This window comes from Lytechinus pictus, chromosome 18 (assembly GCF_037042905.1).
Source record: "Lytechinus pictus isolate F3 Inbred chromosome 18, Lp3.0, whole genome shotgun sequence".
NCBI classification, from domain to species: Eukaryota; Metazoa; Echinodermata; class Echinoidea; order Temnopleuroida; family Toxopneustidae; genus Lytechinus; species Lytechinus pictus.
The window spans coordinates 20192594-20213721 of NC_087262.1; the positions used below are offsets into that span (position 1 = coordinate 20192594).

General features: G+C 33.7%; 1 protein-coding gene across 1 annotated transcript; it reads left to right on the forward strand.

Moving 5' to 3' along the window:
• The first annotated feature begins 4406 nt into the window (after nucleotides 1-4406).
• Nucleotides 4407-21067, forward strand: LOC129282141 (uncharacterized). Its single transcript, XM_064112790.1, has 4 exons — nucleotides 4407-4451; nucleotides 4885-4896; nucleotides 16421-16514; nucleotides 18157-21067. The coding sequence occupies exons 1-4, from the start codon at nucleotides 4407-4409 to the stop codon at nucleotides 18471-18473; spliced, it is 468 nt and encodes a 155-aa protein (XP_063968860.1). The 3' UTR covers nucleotides 18474-21067.
• Nucleotides 21068-21128: the final 61 nt, after the last annotated feature.

The following is a 21128-nucleotide window of genomic DNA, read 5'->3' on the forward strand; positions in this document are numbered from 1 at the left end:
TATAACAATAAAAAAAAAACATGCTTAATTTATTAATAATCAAATATTAAAAAAAGAAATTTATTTAAACCATAAAACAAAAATACTGTAAGGTGCAATCATATAGTGAACAGCGTCGTAAAAAAATTGTAGATAGGGCTTTTTCTGTGTTATTTATTGTTTGAGATCTTTTATCCTGCTCCCAGATTCATTTTTTTAATGATATCGTTATAAATATTATCTAAAGAAAATACATAAGATTCATATATATATATATATAGTGCATTTTTTATCTTAATTAATTACTAGAATATAGAGATTTAAGGATAGCATCCAAAGATTCAAATATTTATTCGTCGGTGAAAGAACATTCACCGAACCTATTATTCGAGAGCCTGTTCTGTTAACTGTTCACACTCCTTAATTGCTCTACAGGTAGTATGATTATTCTGATATCCGTGTTCCAAAGTTCATGGATTTGAGTTTTGGACTTTGTGGTAAATATTTAGCTTCTTGTTGTCAGATAATCGTTTGTATTGTAGAAACAAAAGATTTGCGGGATTAATTTTCAAAGACAAGAATATCCTAAAGATGCAAACTCTAGACAACGTTGTAGAATCTTCGCGAACTGTATACAGATAATTACACTGTTTCCCTACAATAAATATGGTTTGTTTGGCTTGAGTATCAGATTTGATTATGATTTCATATGGGCATAGAAGGGGAAGTCCTGATACCGATTGAACATTAGCATCCTATATATTGGCCATCATAAATATGATCGTTAAAACTATTTTACTCCCCCAATAAAAACAATCAAAAAGGGGTTAGATTGTCAACGTGTCAGTAGAGTATAATGGGTCCCATTGATGATTGTGTTTTAATTGATAATTATGTACGCTGTTTAAAAACTCCGAGGTTTTACAAAAGAGTACAACAAGAATATAGAATCATGCTGAATCATGTTGTAACTGCAATGTTTTGCAGTTTACAAAGACATTTATTTAAGAAACAGATATTGTTTTAATTTGTGTGTTTCAGACCTATATATAACGACTTCCAGTCATTTCAAATGCAGGGTCCTCCCTATCATTCGAGAGTTTGCTCATATTTAAATATCTATATCATTATTGTGACTATTGTCATTTACCGTATGTCATTTATTTAGTTTTATATAGATTTGTTTTCATTCATTTTACTTGATATCGCACTTTTTAAGGACAATATTTTTTTTTAATGTGTAACTTCCATGATTTACAAACTGAAATGTTATAGCAAATTAAATAGGTTACAACCAATATTTTAAGGTGTTAGCCATAATTCTGAGAGGGCTAAACCCTTGGATACAGACCACTGTAGTAGATTACGATCAACCGAAGCGAACATATGAAAAAATACTTAGGTTGTTCTTTGGGCCTGATGTTGCCATCATACAATGATGAAAAGTGGCCCATGAATGCTACGTAAAAAACATAATTAAAATAAAAGTACATGGTTTTACATCAAGCTGATTAAATATGAATTTTCACTATTCTTAAATCTGTCCATGTTGGGAGCTAAAGGGAATGTTGGAGGGGAGTGAAGATTGATGAAGAGAAGTATTTGACTAATCTATCTTGATCTAATTGTAATATAATACAATGTTCAAGCGGTATATTTCCACTTCGTTTATTATTTTATATTAAATGAAAATAGCTTCATATAAATAATTAATATTATCATAAAGACTACAATGTTTTAGACCTATAGTGGATGATAGACGAAAATGTATACCTATAACGGAAATTAGACAAAATTGTAAATTTGCTAAATGGCAATTAGACCAAGTGGTCACAAGGCCAAGATGGCTTAGCCGCGATGGTCTTTGACGATCTGACAATCAGACCATTTGCTATTTACCAAAGAACCAGTATTATTTTACACCATTCCACCAGTTATTATAGGCGAATTAAGATTAGATCATGTTGGATGAGACCAAACGGAAAGTTATAAAACAAGTCCACCTCAACAAAAAGTTGATTTGAATAAAATTAAGATAAAAATCCAACAATTAAGCATAACACAGATAATTTCATCAAAATCGGATGTAAAATAAGAAAGTTATGACATTTTAAAGATTCGCTTAATTTTACAAACCACTCATGTGGTGTACGTCCTGGGGCTCGTTGCATAAAACATCTGCCATAAAAAACTCTGGCAATTTTTTTGCCAGTGTTTTTATGTGTAATTTTCAATGGCATGATATTGTCTGCCAGAGTTTTTTTAATGGCAAAAGTTTTATGCAACGGGCCCCTGGTCGGTATGTAAATGAGGAGACTAATGACGTCACCAACTCACTATTTATTTTGTATTTTATTACATGAAATATGAATCATTCTAATTTTCTCCTCATTGTAAAGTGAAACAAAGATTAATTCCTCCCTCCTCCCTGAACATGAGGAATATTGTCTTAATACGGTATGGTTCAGTCAAGTTGGGCCTTATTGTCACATCTGTAAGAAATGAAATATTATATAATTAAAAAAATATACATATATTAAGTGAGGGACATCATCGACTGTCTCATTTGCATTTCACTGAGTTGTGCATGATTATAACTGTTTTGTGAAAAATAAGCAAAGTTTAAAATGTCATAAGTTTCTTATTTTACCTCCGATTTTCATGAAATTTTCAGCGTTTTGCTAGTTTGATATTTTTTCCTATTTATTCAAATTTAAATTTTCTGGGGTAGACTTGACCTTTAAACAAAGTCGGTGCAGACCGAGTGGCAATGTTCCCTTTTTATATCCAATGTTGAATAGTGCTGGTATATTATGGTTACACTGTAGATCATTTTGCGAATGGAGGCCTGCGGGCAATATCATAAATATATTATGAAACAGCAATCCAAATATGTAAGCATGATTCATCTGTTAATTTCACTCACATTGAAATGTTCATCGGTCATGATTAGGAATTATGATTATTGTGGTGAACTTGGTATATACCTCAGGCTTCGACTTCGCCATCACCCGTTGCCACTGCCGAACGCATTCACATCAAATATTTGAAATATCATATATGCGTATATCACGATTGTGCTTTAAACCATTCAACAACATCTTATAACATGGCTTGTGTAAAGTATATTTACCCTATATTGTGAGATGCATGGCATCATATTTGCCGGTATTTCTGATTTTTATTAATGTATCTCTTGTAACATTTCCTGGTATACTAGGAAAGAATTGTTTGTGTGAATATTTCCGTAATGGATTCCGTAATGTTTTCATGATTAGGCTGTAACCTGATCGCTATGATTGCGGATTTAAAAGTCTTTGCCTGACATATCACTTGGATTGATCTATATAGAACATGCAGTATCCTTGATCTTTCTCACTACGGCCATTGATGCAGCTTATATAGTATTTTTTTTTTCATCTTGGCTCAAGCCATTTTCACATCCTGGAGAAAAAGGTCAGTGTTGAGTGTTCGCTCTGAAAGCATGACCATACCATTTTTATGTTAGCTTATATTAATTTATAGAATTTCGCTGATTACTTTACTATATTCATATCATATATTACCCTTGTGTATAATTTTGATAGGGGTCTACATCTTACAAGCTTTGCTTTTTAGTAGGCCCCTCCACTATTTTTTTAAATTTTATTGGTACGTTTTAAAAATGCACATGCAGATGATGTATATTTCTACTGTAAATGATTTATTATGAAATGTACTTTGAAAAGTTGTGGTATATGAATATATGAATAAATAAATAAATAAGTAAACAAATAAAAAAATAAAATTAAAGGAGACTTTATAGGATCTTTACTAATAAACTTCAAACTGTCTCCTTACCAACCTTTTGACAGCTTTTCCAGAAAAAGTAAACAATAATTTTGTTTCGATACACATTTTAATTATATTTTTTCTTATTTTCCATTGCAAATACACTCTAAAAATATATTGGTAAACTGATTCTCTATGAGAGTCCATATGTGTCCAACCAATATTGGGCATTTCTTTTGGGCAATTTTATTTATCCAGTGTGATGAAAATGTTGCCATTCTAAAGTAATTGCTGCTAATTTATTTAACCTTACTGGACAATATATGCTTCCCGCATTGAGTAGAATACTGCCCCAAATTGGTTGGACATATAATTACCCTCGTGCTGGTAAAAATTTTACCCAATATTTTTTTACAGTTTTGTATAAAAGCAGAGAAATGAACATCCAATAATGATAATCTCCTCAATTATTCACTGAGTAAGCCCCCCCCCCCCTTCTCCATCTATGAGAGCATTGTATCTACCATGCACACAGCTGCAATGATAGAGAAGACAACTGTTCACCTTTCATGGACCACACCCACTTTCTGTCATGTATTACTGACCACACCCCCTTTCTGTCACGCATCCACCGTGACAGGGGATTGTCAATTATAATGGGTTCAGTCCCATCAATGAAACCGACTCCAAACCGACCGATGGTATGTCAATGAAAATAACGTGATATTTTTTGATCGGTCTGGAGTCAGTTTCATTAATGTGACTGAGTCATTTAGCATAAGTTTTCCTATATTCTGTTACCTTATGATTCTGACGAACATGTCCATTATTATTGTAAAGTCTTTTTAAGTGTTTCGAATTGTCGAGGAAGAATTCATGCATTTATACTCTGAAACTGTTTTTTTTTAAATTATCATGATCTTTATAACGGCAAACAGTGCCGAAATACGAATTTTCGAGTTTTGACTGTTATTCATTTTCCAGAAACTGACCACGGTAGCGAGCATACGTGTATGAGTCAGGATGTGATATCACGCCCTCTGTCTCACGTTTTGACGCTGCACAGTCTATCAACAACTATTTTGGTTGATAACAAAATTAATTAATCGCTTTTATTGTCTGTTGTATTTTTAGATTTTAGTCAAGGTAGGTTTGAGATGTTGGAACTGCTGTGAGCTACTATAACGAGTGTTCGCACCGCGTCACACGACGGATTTAAGAACGCCGTAAATGTATTGAAAATGCCCGTCAAACATAATGACAAAGAAAAGCTGGGAGGTCTTTGTCGAAAGTTGGTGAACTAGTTTCGGAGTTGACGAAAATGATAAATTATGTCGTTTGTCCAGGATGATTCACTAATTCTCGACAAAGACTTCTTGGTTGTTCATTGTCATGGAGGGCATTTGACAATACATTTTCTTTATTCTTGAAAGCGTCGTGCGTCTTGGAGCCAAAACTCACTAACATTTCTGACGGAAAGTTCATGTTCAAGTGCAGTGCTGGAGAGGTGTTGTGGTTTATAGCGAATGTCTCCGGAATATAGGCCCTGTAGATCAAAAGGTTCGGGTTTCGATTCCCTCTCAAGCACTCACGTCCTTTGGCAAGGCATTTCTTTTATATATATCTTGCCACATTCGACCCATTCGAGGGATATTGGTATACCCGGTACGAATTTATTTTTCGAAATGTTAGGAAGCGCATTATTTAAAGCGATGCTATAAATCCCGGATACAGCAGAAAGGCACTTGGAAACATATAAGCCCTATATATTTATTGTCAAATGATTGCAAGATGTAATAAGATATTACTGAGTCTAAAAAAGGGGAAAATACTGCTGAAGACTTCCTCATTTCTCGTGGGGTTGAATTGAAGAATCGAATTGAATTGGAGTCATTCCCCGCCGACTCACTAAAACATTAACGTTATCCGCTCGTCACAATACAATGTCACAATGTATTCATCACCATGCTCACAGATGTAGAACTCATGATAATGTATATGCATGCTATTGTGAATTATTTTTTCTAACGTTTTGTTTTTTCTTTCTGACCCGTTAGAATCAAATCCCTTCATATCGGAGAAGCAAGAGGGGATATCCGAACTGAGAAAACGACCAGTGATTGAAAGAATCATAAAATGGATCGGGATTAGTCCCACCCCAAACCTATCCAAAACAGGCTCATCTGAGCCTATACTGCTGAAAGTAGCCCTCTTCATGATTCAAATTCATATGCAGATAGATGAAACATATTCAATTCGAAATCATCATGTGGTGGAAATTGACAAAGGTCGAAGGCCTATCAGGGTTATTTCCAAAGGTAATAAAATTTACATAAAATGTTTCTTGAATATATACATAACATGTTTAAAATAAACACTTACACATGCTATTCAGAAATATAAATATGAATAAACAAAGACGACCAGACACCCCCCCCCCCCCAAAAAAAATAGAGGCATATTTTGATAACTTTATTCTAGGCTTCATTTTCAACTAGGTATTTTTTTTTCTTTTAAACATATTTAAAGTAGGGCATATTTTGATTTCTTGTGGTAATTTGTTCCATAATTAAGGTCTTGCATAAGAAATTGTGGTTCTAAACTTCGGAAGTATATTTTTGGAGTAAGAAAACATAAAGATACCAATCTGTTGCTTATGTATATAAGCAATTTTGAATAAAATGATTTTTTAAGACACGAGCATATGTGAGAAAGGATGTAAATCAAACATAATTCGAATTGCTCGTTTTTGAAGAATTAAAATTCTATTTATAAGGTCTTTGCACAATCTCCCATATTACAGTATATAGTTGAGATATGGCAAGATCATTCCATTGTACAGTGTAAGGAGAATTTTAAAAGGAACAATTTTCTTTATTCTATCCTTTGTTTCGATAGCTTTAGATATTTGACATGATACATAAGATACATGCTCTGTTCATATCAGTATGTTGTCAATTTCAACCCCTAAAAAATTGTAGAATTGACAATCGATATAATTTGTTGGTTGATACTCATTCTTATACAAGAAGGTTTTTTTGGGCTGAAATAACATACAGGAAGTTTTTTTCTGCATTTAATTCTAATTTGTTTGCTTTAAACCAAGTAACAATTTTTTGAAATTCTGTATATTTTCTCGTTCTAGGCAAATCTCGTCCGCTATTATACCCAATCAGCAGATCAGATCATCCCGCCATCAACATTTCTGTATCTCGCTTGATTTTTATTTATGTCTTAGTATATTCTGTATGGCCCTCGATCAGTAACCATAAATTCCTTTAAACATTCAATAACTTTCTAAAATATACGTTCAATGGCAAAAATTTATACTTATTATTATATTATAGTATTCTGATAATTCTCTCTATCCATTTTAACAAGAATTCTAATGTTATCATTTACCTAATAAAAAATAAGCACAAACTTTTAGTGGGTATTGCCTTTTTGAGGGGCTTGAAGGTTACGCTCTGCATGTGTGCAGACTACCATGATCTACTTGTATATATATAAGGTGTATATCATTGCTCTTCACTGATAAGTTCTCATTTATCAAGCACATGCCAGTAATTAATATCCTTTATTGTTTGCACATGATAAGGTTGTATTTTATAATGTGATATGTTGTTTAACTCGTCATTACAAATGTCATCGCTCTGATAAAAAGAATTGGGAGTAAACATGAAATTTCGTTAATCATATTGAAACAGTTGACCTGTATAGAAAACTCCCAAGTGCAATGCGAGAACATTAGTTGCTTAACAATCTATTATTCATGTTCACATCTGGAACATTATCAATTTGATCAAACGGCAAAGTTCCTTTCTCTCGTCAGAACAAATTAGGGCATGAAAGTTAAACATGACACTTTTCATGTTTCTCTTTTAAGATTTTCACCTTCATTTTGGGCTCCGTTGATTGGTCACGAATTGGGCGTGTGCCCTATAGAACAGGGGTATGTTCATTTGTCATCGGGTTCTTATCCGGGATATTAAAAGATTTGTTGAAATCGAAATGTCGGCCATCATTATTACCCCTGATTGAATAAAATGCACACAAAGTATTTTATAATATACATACAGTTATGCGCAATAAATGAATTGAAAGCAAGGCAAAATATTGGAATACATGGATGAGGTATAGATCTTTAAAAAGAACCCGTAAATAAGCAGAAAGTATTTTTTAGAGAAAATAATTATGATCATTCATTCTGTTGGCTTGCATAACCAACACAATGTGGACTATTCTGATGTATGATATCCAATCGATATTCGTCATTTTTCATTCTCTTCTGATTTTCATTTGGCCCTTTCGTTCATCTTCTTCTTATATACTTCTCTTTTTTTCTATTCCGTTTCTAATTTCTTTTCCTTATCTTCTTCTTCTTCTTCTTTCTCTCCTTCTTCTTCCTCTTCTTCTTTCTCTTCTTCTTCTTCTTCCTCTTCTTTTCTCTCTTCTTTCTCTTCTTCTTCTTATTCTTCTTCTTCTCCTCCTCCTTCTCCTCCTCCTTCTTCTTCTTCTTCTTCTCTTTTTTCTTCTTTCTCTTCTTCTTTCTCTTCTTCTTCTTTTTTCTTCTTCTTCTTTCTCTTCTTCTTGTTCTCTTTCTTTTATCTTCTCCCTCATCTCCTCTCTTTTTTGGGGGGGAGGGGGCGCCACCGCTCCTCATCTGCACGCCAGTATGTGTGAATATGAATTTAAGAAACTAAGAAACAAAGAAGGGGTGGTCCAATCGGCAATAGAAGACAAAGAGACAAACTGACTGACTGGGGAAAGATACACGAGTGTGGCAAGGGGCGAGAGGGGGAGATAGAGTGGTGGAGAGAGAAGGAGAGAGAAGGAGAGAGATCTGGAGAAAGACAAAATAAAGAGACAGGGGGAGAAAGTTAGACGCATAGACAGCAAAGAAGAAGAGAGAGAAAGACAGAGGGGGAGAGAGAAAGGGCTTGATCAATGAACCCTGATCGTCCTTGCGCTAGTTTGAAACCTGATCTATTTGAATTTAATCCAACAAATTAATCCCTAGACATCGCCTGCTCACGCTCAAGTTTAAGGCCCACATCAATTTTGACACATTCAGTATATCATACATGTAAATACTCTTGGGTCTGGACAGAAAATGCAATAATTTGAATTGAATCGAATAAAAATTGTATAGAATGATATGAAGAAATTAGATGAAAGTGGATAGAATTGTTTGTTTCACTTAATTAAATCGATTTGAATGTTACTGATTTCAATTTTAAGAGACATAGTTAAAATGAATTTTGCATTGAAATAGATTATTTTATGTGAAAAGAAATAAGAACAATGACATGAACTGGAATTTTGATATTATTTTATAAAATTGCAATTGATTAAATTCAAATAAACAATAATAATAAAAAATGAAATGGAATGGAATGCAATGCAATAAAAAGAATGACATTATTTATTGTCCAAATCTCATACCTCCCTTTGTAAAAGTGGGTTATTAACAAGTTCTAGCATTTTGCAATAATTCCTCCTACAAGTTCTACTTAAATTTTAGTTTAGGATTAATTAAGAATGAAAAGGTAAAGTGGACCATCTCAGTGTGTTTGTGGGAGAAGTGCTTCTGTCCGATAGGAAGAAACGCCTGAAATCAGTATGCTTTTTTAATCAACTGCTGGAAGGCAAGTGACCAATCTTTATTATTATTCCATAAAAACGATCTAGGTCTTCGTCATAAAAAAATTGATGCCCTTGAACTCGGTCAAAATATTGTTGTTATTCCGAATTCCACGAAAAGTGGAGTTAGCCAGATGAGTTTGGAAAACTGTAATATTTTTATTATATCGTAATAGTTATCATATCAAGTATTTCATGCTGTCTCAGTTGCTTAGGGCGCAGTAAAAAACACTTGTTTAAGCCCGTCACTCAAAGAATAAATTGTTTAAACTATTCATTCAAATTACAAGATACCGTCTTTTTGACGAGAAACTTCATTTTTGATAGAAATCCCCTCTATAACATGTTATGGTGTATCATCGTTTCATGTTTTTTGTTTCCTCAAATTTGTATTCTATCATTTTGATTGATGAAATTAGCCTCAGACGATGTGGAAAATTCAAGACTAGACACCGCTCCCTTACCCCCTAACAGGCCGAAAGAGAAATAATCCTCTAATTAACCCCCCCCCCCCCCCTCACCATCAACATATCAAATATGACATAATATGTCTTCGGGATTTTCGGGATTTTGGTTGTACTGTTAAAGAACAGGGAGAATTTAATTCTTTAAAAGCTCATCACTATCATATTTCCATAGCAGTTAATGGAACGGGGCGGAGGAGGGGGGGGGGCACCCCTTCTCCCCTCAATAAGATCTCACAAGAATCATACTTGCTATTTCATTTGAAGTGAATATAGATAAACATTTTTGTTATATATTCCAGTCAGCGTTTCTTGACATTTCCAGGGAATGAATATGATGTAAGATGTAAATATGGAAATTGAGTAGGAAGTAAATATTTTTTTATCAGTACATAAAAAAATAGAAACAAAATAACTTATTTCATGTTTGAATGACCAACATTAAAAAATCATAGACAAGTTAAGTGTTTGATCAATGGAAATAGATCAGTAAAAGACGTATGTTTTTTATTTTATTTGTTTACATCGTGCCTTTTTTGTTTCCTTTGTTATAATATTAATTGACATAATATACAGAAGAGTCAAATTTTCATGTTTGCCCTGCTCAGTTCAGAAAACAAGGAATGAATTCGCATTTTATAAACAGACGTCACCGTAACAAGCGGAAATTTGCTAAATATACCTAAGCAGGTAGCCGTGTCTGCCCGGACGTACCCCGGACGCACTCCCCCTGGCATTCGATGTGCTCGCTTGGGGCTGCAGGAAAGACAAGATGTCAGAGTAATTTCTATTTTTCATTGAGTTTAGTTTAATTTTGCATTATGCAGGCTACCTTATAATCATATTATATTATATTCATTTAGGAAGGGTCGAGGAGGGGTGGGGGTGGGGGAGACGATAGCAGACAGTCAGCTTGTAAACGTCTCAATCGTTAAAAGTAGGGCATGCACTTCAAGGGCCATGTATGCCTGTTCATTTTCTTTAGCCTTAACATATTTTAATGTGTCTTGATTAGTGGATTTATGTTCGTATAGGAGATTGAATTTTGAATCGTAAAATCATTATCAATTTTCATTTTCAACAGTTGCAGTAATCCTTTTTTATTGTATTTGATTGGGCTGTATTTCCTGCCTCCTCCACCTCTAATTACGTCACACACCATTCTTGACGGGGGAGGTGAGGGGTGGGGGTGGGATGGGATCCTTGGCGTCATCCTCACGTATAGTGAAAGACAACGTTGTTTGCTTATCTAACAAAATTGTTTAAAAAGGTTTTCTTCAGGGCGTTGACTTTATTCTGCCAAAAGAATCAAAACGTTGCCAATTCAATGTAGGAGTTATTATCAAGGGTCTTTGATAACTCTACATTCATATATCAAAACAATTAAATTCAGTATTTTATGACACTTTTGTTTGACAGTTTGTCGCTTTATGTAATGATTGCAGCAAAGCCGATGCCAATATGTTTTTTTTTTCTATGAGTAGATCGGGGATTCTGTCAAATTGCAACATTCTAATTGTATAAATACAATTATTGAAAATCAATTCCAATAAAAACGTAATTCGAATAGAGAGAGGGAAACTTGAAAGTGCATGACCTAGACATTTTAAAAAATTGATGTAAAATAAGATAGTTTTGACATTTAAATGTTTCACTTGATTTCACAAAATATATACCCCGCGTTTTAATCATTCTCATTCTAGGTGAAAGTGAGATAGCATATGTCTCAAAATCAACATTTTTCTTTTGTAATTATTGTTTAATTTTCTTTGAATTTATTGAAATCATCTTTTTTTGCTCTCAAACGAGCAAATGTTCACGATGATAATAGCACAGTGAGAATAACATTTTTAGATATGGTGTCTTCTCGATTTGTCACGTCTCATTTTCTCAATATCCCGTTTTGATTTTTATTCCTGATATCGACTCCTCCCCCTTCCTCCCCTTTGAATTAATGTGAATATGCTGAACAGGTTGTGTGGAATTATAAGAATCTCATAATGCCCCTTGATAATCATTTTACCCTGTGTATTATACAAAGTTCATAAGAAAAATGAATTGCCCATCAAGATTAATAATAGCTTGTTTATAGGCTTGGTAAATATATAATTATCATTATCAAAATTAGTATTTTAACGTATGGTCTAACATGACAGGATTAACTATAAAGGAAGGAATGGCTAAACTGATGATTTGGTTAATGAATGAATGAATTAACTAGATGAATGAACGAACGAATGAATGAATGAATGAATGAATAAATGAGCTGAATGAACGAAGGAATAAATGAACTGGATGAATGAATGGATGGATGCATGAATGAATGAATGAATGAATGAATAAATGATTGATTGAATGGATAGATGGATGAATGGATGAATGAATGAATGAATGAATGGATTAATGAATGAATTGATTAATTAATTAATGGATCGATTGATATATGAATGAATAATGCATTAATTAATGATTGGATGAATGATGGAATGAATAAATTGATCCATTATTGAATAAATAGATGAAATACAAACAAACACGTCGTGATGCGTCTCATTTAAGAAAAACCCAGGCAAAGAGGGGTGCAATATTTTCTACCTTCCCGTGACCCCCTGTATAGGAGCAAGTCGCCCACCCAGTTACCCCATGGAAAAGCAAATTAGCCGATATTATTGTCCGTTTCCTTGAATTTAGCAGACCCTGGTTCACCAGCCAACCTTCAGAGTTTACCAGAAATGATGTGAAAATCTCTCCTGTCATTTGGTGTAATGATACTAATCTTATGTGAGTTTTGATACATCTTTTTCTATTATCCGCACTACAATGACGGAGATGGAGACGTAGAAAAGAAAGAGGAAGAGGAGAAGAAAAAGAAGAAGACGAGAAAGAAGAAGAAGAAGAGAAAGAAGAAGAAGAAGAAGAAGAAAAAGAAAAGGAAGAGAAAGAAAAGAAAGAAGAAGAAAAGAAAGAAGAAGAAGAAGGAGAAGAAGAAGAAAAAAAGAAGATGAATGAGGCTATAAGAAGCAGAAGATAATCAACAACAACAAAAAAACACACAATTTATTTTTTTCTGTTTTTCTGTTTGTTTAATTGTTTTAGCAGGAATATCAAGACCCCTGCTGATTCATTTCAAATTCGTAAAAATATGATTCAGCAATCGAAACCAAATGCATTCTTTTATTCTTCATGCCTTTACAAAATATAACAGCGGATTTTATGCGAAAAAGGCGTAAATCGAATTTTCACAATTAAATTAAGTTTAACTTTATTGGGGAAGCTGTCACGAGAATGTTTACCGATGTTCCAAACTTTTATTAATAATAATAAAACTTTCTCTGTTTTATATGATTCTTAAGGGAAACAAATCAAAGTGATAAACGATAGACATCTGCCAAGGGAAATTCAAATAAGAAAATTGTCATTTTGAAATGCAACCCATGTACTTTTTGCGACTGAATCATTATCAAAATGTTTTGATTTTCTATTATAGGCGGGCTCAGTTTTATGTTTCCGTGTGTAAAGAAAACATGTGTTCCTATTTTATGCCTTGAACTGAGTGAAAGTGAGACTACATGCGAGGTCTAATGTAATTTGAGAGAAAAAAAAAGAAATATGAAGAAATACACAATTTAAAATAATTCATAAGATTCGGATGGAGAAGTATCGAGTCTGAAACAATTTTGGACATTCAAGGAGAGTGAGAGAGAGAGAGAGAGGGGGGGGGTGGGGCTTGGACACAGAAACGGAGTCATTATAAAGGCTAAAAACCAACAGCATGGATTTGGATTTAATCAACTCCTCATGCATTAAGTGATCTAAGTATCCAAATGGGAAATTTAGAATTTCCATTTGAATTTCCATATTTTTTAATATTCGATTTTTAAAATTTTAGAATTCTCTTTCTCTTTTTGTATGTTCAAGGTCCTTGAATCAAGGATATACACTATACAAAACATCCTTAAATATTAAGCCAAAATTAGCATAAACATTGTGTAGCGAGATGATTTATAGCTAACACATAAATAGATATCTGCAGGGGCGGATTCAAGATTTTCTAAAAGGGGGGACGAATTTTTCGGAGGAAATTAAGGATATTTCGTCCCCGAAAAAAATTGAGAAGCAAAAAAAAAAAAAGTTTTCAAGCACAAATTATGGGTTTTTCGTACCCGAAAAAACTTTGACAAGCAAAAAAAAAAAAAGGTCTTCAAGTTCAAAAGAGTGGGCACACCTCTGTTTTCATGGCATTTTTACATTACAAATTTTTAATTTTGCTTCTCAAAGGGGGGGGGGGGCACGTGCCCCCCCCCTGGATCCGCGCCTGGATATCTGTCAAAAAGGGACCATAACACACCCCAAATTTTTACTTTGAAAGAAATATTAAACAGACATTGACCTAGGGCATGGCTGAAAGAGTGCATGCACAAAATTGATAATGATAAAATGCGAAGTAAAATTATTGTTCAACCAATCAAGGAAGCGCATTTGGAACTTGTGTTTGATTTTTAGAGTTGAGTTCGAACTTAAAATCCTCGTGAAAATGGCTCCCATGCAGATCATGTTTCGGATTTGGAAGCGTCTTGTCTTACTACTCAGCGGCAAACCACACAAAACAAGCAACGGAAGCGAGCGCAATGAAATTAATTTCTTTCACATAAAACTCCAGAAGTGGTCAATCTCAATTTGTTTAATTTCCGAAGAACTAAGCCGTACAGGTGATTAGGAACTCCATCCAGTATGTAACTATTCTTAAAGAATTTACGAAATATGCGTTGAATCAATATCTTTTAATTTGAATTTATATGATCAAGATTATTTTTAATCATCATGGTTTTTTTTTATATAGAATTGGTAAAGGTGAACAAACTCAATACGTTTTTTTAAGGCTGAATTGAATTGATCAAGTTTTTAATCATCGTGTTTTTGTTTTTATATAGAGTTGCTGAAGTTGAGCAAACTGAATAAATAATTCAGTAGAATTGGCGCAAAAAACCCAAATTATATCATCTCTTTCTTCTGAATTATTAGCAATAAATCATAAAGTCGTTCGGGCATTGTTTAGTTGTTATGAAATAATAAGTATGTGACAAAGTAATGGACACGGGTTAATTTGTTTTCTTCTTTCTTTCTTACTAAAGTCCCCTCCTTTCAGGCAAGGAAAATGCTAATATAAATATTTTTTTGAAAGCTGGATAGACATAAATGTGGACCAACTTTTTCATTATTACCAAAGCTTTCCGCAAAATTGGAGCCAATAAAAAATTACATTCGGCCGAGATTCGTATTTGGCATCTATTCTGCAAGAATGTGAATACCGCCTTCTATCCTTTCAATAATCTGTTAAGCAGACGATATTAAACAGTTCAATTAATCTGACACTCCTGGCATCGGCAGTTAACATGTGATTTAATTGGAAATCAGTCACCAAGACAAGAATATCTATCTTCGTTTTTAGAATCTTGAAGTTGAAAATTCGAGATAAGATCTCTATTTTGGTTTCACTTCCGTGCATACATGCACACTTCCAATCCTGCTCCAAGCTCCTTGTCAGCATAAGATAAAGAGCTCTTTAAAGTAAAAGGGAACATTTTCATTCATCCTGATTTTGTTTTATTCCCCTATATTCTAATCGACACTCCTGGTTTATTGTTTCCCATCCGCAGCAATCAAAATTTGGAAACAAGAGGCGAGTGACCCGCTCAGCTTTGCTCAATACCATTATTTTTCGGTATCATTTTGTCGCCCTACATTAAGAGCGAAATCTGTAACTCTCAATTAAAGATTCCTAACGAACCGTGAAGAAGGGGGAAGTTATTACCCCAGTGACTAGCGAAGGGGTACGGATTTACGCCCCTTCCCGTTACGTTGTTACCCTAATGATAGTTGTGTCGGGGTATAGTTGAAAGTTTCAATACCATCGAGAGTACACCCCCTCCTTCCGAATAATGAATTTATGACATGGTTTATCATTTAAAATAGTGTTTAAGTACTGGGGGGGGGGGGGGCATTGATTGAATAACTGAGGTTTTATGCATGACTTTGCAAAAATGGTGAACAATTATTTGTAATAAGCACTCATTACATTGCAGCAACAATGGTCCTATAGCTTGCATCGAAAATGTTTCGAAATTTATAAAACTGTATTTACTGAGTCCGATATCTTTTCAGTAAAGGCAATCGAAAATATGAAAATATTCTTCATAATCATTTCACCATCCGTTGCACTTAACAAGACATTCGAGTGACTAACTTGATACAAGGAGAATATTAAAGAGGTACATTTAGAAAAAAAGGGGATAGTATTAATGTCATGCATAAGAATTCTTATTAATGAATTATTCTTATTCTCTTATCATTTTACATTGCGAGAGTGTACAGTCATACATACTGTGTGAGTTTATATGAACTCAGCATGCTTTAATTCCTAAAAAGGGTAAATACTGCAAATTTAATTGTAATTTCTTCGTCATTTGTTTAAATTAGAAGAATTTGAGTTGGTTCAAAGTATGGTGATTTCGAATATAAACCTAAAGGTAATTTGCTCAGTCTCTTCATTTTATTTTTTACAGAATATATCGACTCGAGAACACAACAGGATTAAAGTTAAGGCAAAGCCATTCACCTTCAAGGCAGAAATAAGCTTGGAATGGAAAGATATGAAAGGTGAGATTATTACATCTGTGGGTAAAGTCTTGTTACATTTGCGGGCGTTATTACATTTGTGTGAGTTATTACATTTGTGGGTGTAACACCCCCCCCCCCAAAAAAAAAAAAAAAAAAAAAAAAAACCCAAACAACAGCAAAAATTAACAGACTGATTCCTGATTCTTATTCATAAGTTTATTTGAGATTCATTTGAAATAGAATAGCTATATACAGTGCGTGTCAAAAAAAAAGTTTACACTTAGAAAAAGTCCTGTAAAATTACACAGCTGTAATATCCTGAAGATTTGTCCACATTTTAACATTGGTACAGATCCATTTAAGGAAATGACGATATAACTGTCTACAAATATTTCCGCTTGAGTGAGCCCCACTCACTTTTGAAAAGTTAGTGAAAAATTATTTGCGCAGAACTTTGAAATAGTTATGCGAATAAAAGTAGACCTTAATCATGAAGAACATATGGAATTTAGCTAGTAAAATAATGATTTGAAGATAATTATCTTTTACCTTTTTTAACTTGTTTCCTTGCCCAAAACACTTCGAAGAGTGCATGGCGCCCCACCCCACACACCAAGCCCATCGTGACGATATTTGCTTTACACTGAGCTGTGATTTACATGAAATGGCTTAGGCTTCATTTTAATTTTGTTAATCATTGTCAAGCTTGGGAAAAGTGTGGAGAAACAAGTATTAAATGAAAAATGAAACGTAAACCCACTTTAAATGATAAAACCTTAGTGAAAAAATGCTGGAGATATCTGATATAAACTTTTGTTCAGATTCAGTTATGTCCTCAGATCCAGCTGGTACAAAAATGGTAAAGGTTGTGCTTACTAAGTGTTGAAATTTCAATTTGGGTGGCAAAATTGTTACAAAATGCTTGAATGTATCCGTTTTATTCAATTGACTATAAGTGCAAGGTAAATGTATGAGAAATGTTTCGCAGGGTAAGTTTGATTTCGCCCTTTCCCCTTGACACAGCGTGAAAATGAGCATTTCTGCGCAAACAGATTTCTGCGAGCTTTACAAAAATGGACAGTGCTCACTCAAGTGTAACATTCTGTCAAAACTTTTACTTTCATTGGATAGATGAGACCCAAACCCAAGATTACAATGATTATATGTGAAAAAATTACCCACATGTTGTATATTTTTTAATTCCCAGGGCTTTTTCAAAGTGTAAACTTTTTTTTGATACGCACTATTCAGTTAAAACTGCTTTAAAATACGATTCAATTAATGGAGATTATGATAATAAAAATCATAACAATAACAATTTGAATGAAAATTATGATAAATTATGACTATAGTAATATAGTTCAGTATTAGGATGATTATAATTCATAGTTTTAATTATTAAGTTTAAATGCAGCACTTATCAGGTCGTACCAGGGCTAATTGTCTTATTATTAACTTCTTATTTATGAGATTTTGAATACTATTTCCCTCTATATAGATGTCGATGTCATGAAATTGTAAACCTTGTAAGATTTTTTTTGTTTGTTAAAATGGCGAGGGAATGGGAAACATTACTTTCGCTAATCAAGAAGTTGTTGCCTCGAAAAGCCTGCATCACCAGCTTTGACCGTGTGAGAGTGAAGCTTAATTTCTTTGAACTTCCCCTTTCCATTTTTTTCAGATTTCTTTCGCGGTTTAGTAAAAGGTTCGTCGACAAATTCCCGTGAAACCGGGGACACCCGTTCACATCGATCAGCCCGTGATACGGAGCCCGAGATGAGCGCTGCCGAGTCGGGAGACGGACCCTGGATATCGAACCTCAGTCCCGCCGCCGTCGTCGGGACCATCGTCGGAGGAACCATCGGAATCTTCGTCATCGTCGTGTTGACGGTGATCATCTGCTCGTATAAGAACTACTCATCGCTGGAGATGCGGCAGAGAACGTCGGATGTATACAGTGGCGGGAACGGGTACCGTCAAGCGGAAAGACGGATGTAGGGACTTGATTTGGTAAAACCCAACACTATCATGATCAAGAAAATTGTCATCAAACTGGGAGAGTGATATACCAGGCTTGTTCGGGTGCTAGGTGTCGAATGGAGGAATAATCATTAAACCTGATATAGTAAAACGGATGCATCGCTAGTGCTATGGACGGCTTGGGACCACTGGACCCCTCCCCTAAAAAGTCCCTCGACCAAGAAAAAAGCAAAGAGGAGGAGGAAATTAATATTATGAATATGTCAAAATCTGTCATAAAATTAGCTTTTAATTTAGACTTTTTTGAAAAATTAAACTTCAATTTAATTCAAATAAACGTTTATTTTCTTCCAACTTACAAGTGCCCCTCAAAATGTTGGCCCAATTTTATATACTTGATCAAGACACACATGTTAATTAAGGTGCCAAACAGATTAAAGGATGCAGGGAGGAATCTAAAGAAGATGAGCACAAGGAGAATAATTCTGTTGTCGCTCTTAAAATGTTCTTGTTGTTATCGTTGTTGTAGACAATATCGTTCTTGTTGTCCATCCGCTCTTTGTTTACGACTTGATGAAAATTCCTTTAAAAATACCATAGCGGCAACAAAAAATCAATATTATAAAGGAAGTCGTAATCATTGAATGTCATTTTTTCTTTGGAGGTTGACTTTTCTTTTTGTTATTGCTATTTGCACAAACTCTACATGCAAGACGCTGTGGGCAAAGACTCAAATGAGTATAATACTGTCACAAGTATATGTTTTTTTTTACTAGTGGGGAAAAGATGAAACAAACATAAAAAATCAATTCGGTAATCTCTCTGGATGTATTAATGAACACGAATGAAATATGACAAACGCAGTTATCTTGTAAGAATACCTTATAATGCTTGTTCTAAACGTTATAGAAAGACTGATGCATAGGCCTAATATAACCAGAGAGAAATACAACTATAACGTGTATAATGAACGGCTTAACGAAGAATTGCATTTGTCTACATAAGTTTACAAGGATTTTCATGATTATGACAGTATTATGCAGCTCTGTACATGGGTCTCGGAAACGGGAGGGGTTGGCTGGGTGGGCTTCAACACCCCCTTTTCAAAACCGTGTACAAAAACGTAAAAATTACCATGCTTGTGATTTTTGCATGCCCCCCATAGCTTTTAAAACAATTTCCCCGCTGTAAAGAGATGTTGTTGTAGTTAAAGTTGCTTATTTTCAAATAGAGTTGTAATAAATTTTGTGATTAAAATACAGAATGAAATCGGAAGAATACAACAAATAGTATTTAAATTTAATTTTTTAAATTATCATAAGTAGTAAAATATTTCTAGAGCCTTTTTCCCCTTATCATTTTTTTTTTCATTTCAAATAAACATTTATTTTCCTCCATTTTACAAAATTTCTTCATTTTTGTTAACAAGAATTCATATGAAATCAATTTCCATAAAATATATAAATATATACAACCAGTGGCGGATCCAGGGGGCGCGCCCCCCCCCCTAATATTTGAGCGGCGCCTTCGGCGCCGCTCAAAAAAAAGTATAAGAAAGAAAAGGCGCCGCTTGAAAAATAAAGGAAAGATAAGAAAAGAAAAGGCGCCGCTTAAAAAAATTATACACTGATATATTTTTTTTTCTTTCAATAGCATTTATTTAATCATTTGTATATACATTTCACATTTATATCAAAATACATTAAACATAATCAAATAATACATACGGAAGACGATACAAAGATTTACCAGTACAGTTTTTGTTCATTTCTAGTCTCCTACGCAATTCTGATTTAAATAAAAACGTTAGATTTGATGGTCTATTGTCTACTTTCCTGTAATTACGTAACAAAATTGATTTATACACAGTCCAAAAAGCTACATTAATGATATCATCTAGTTCTTTGTGCTCGTTATTTTTTATCAAAAAATCGACATCGATAATAACGTGTTTATTGAAGGCTTTTTTAATCAGCCAAATTATATATGACCAAAAATTTTGATTTAATTTACAAGTGATCAAGGCATGTGTTATGTTCTCATCTACATGGCAACTATTACATTAAGCATCTTCACTTATACGCCATTTACATAAATTTCTTTTCACAGGCAATAAATTATATAGTATTTTGAAATTAAATGATCTAAGTTTGTTTTCTTTTACTGTTAACAAGTTTCTCTCGAAACAAGTATTCCAGACTATACTCTTTTTCGAAATATTTTCCCAAAAGAAACAACAACGTGAATTTGACCCTTCATGACGTATAGCATAATTGTAAAAGTATCTTGAAGGTACGTGGTCCAGACATTTTACTGAGTTACCTATTTTTAGTTTGGGTATATCAAGATGCGCAGATCTTTGTAGGTTCTCAATAATAGATTTTGATAGCCAAATTTTAGGTATAGCTTGCCTCAGTTTTGAATAATAAAAAATGACAGATCTTTTACTATTTTTAAACTTCAACATAGATGAAATTTCGGATACATCTTTAAAGCCTCCATTAACATTCAAAATGTCTTCCAAGTATATTATTCCACTACTGTACCATTCCTTGAAAAATAGTGGTGATTTATTAAAAACAATATAATGATTAAACCATAAAATATTTTCTACCTCATGTTCTTTTCTGAATAATATTTCTTTATCAATCAGACTCCAAGCTCGAATTATTT

Coding starts and splice junctions, on each gene's coding strand:
- LOC129282141 (XM_064112790.1), top strand. CDS start 4,407: ATGGGTTCAGTCCCATCAATGAAACCGACTCCAAACCGACCGATG. Junction 16,515..18,156: donor GGAATGGAAAGATATGAAAG/GTGAGATTATTA, acceptor CATTTTTTTCAG/ATTTCTTTCGCGGTTTAGTA.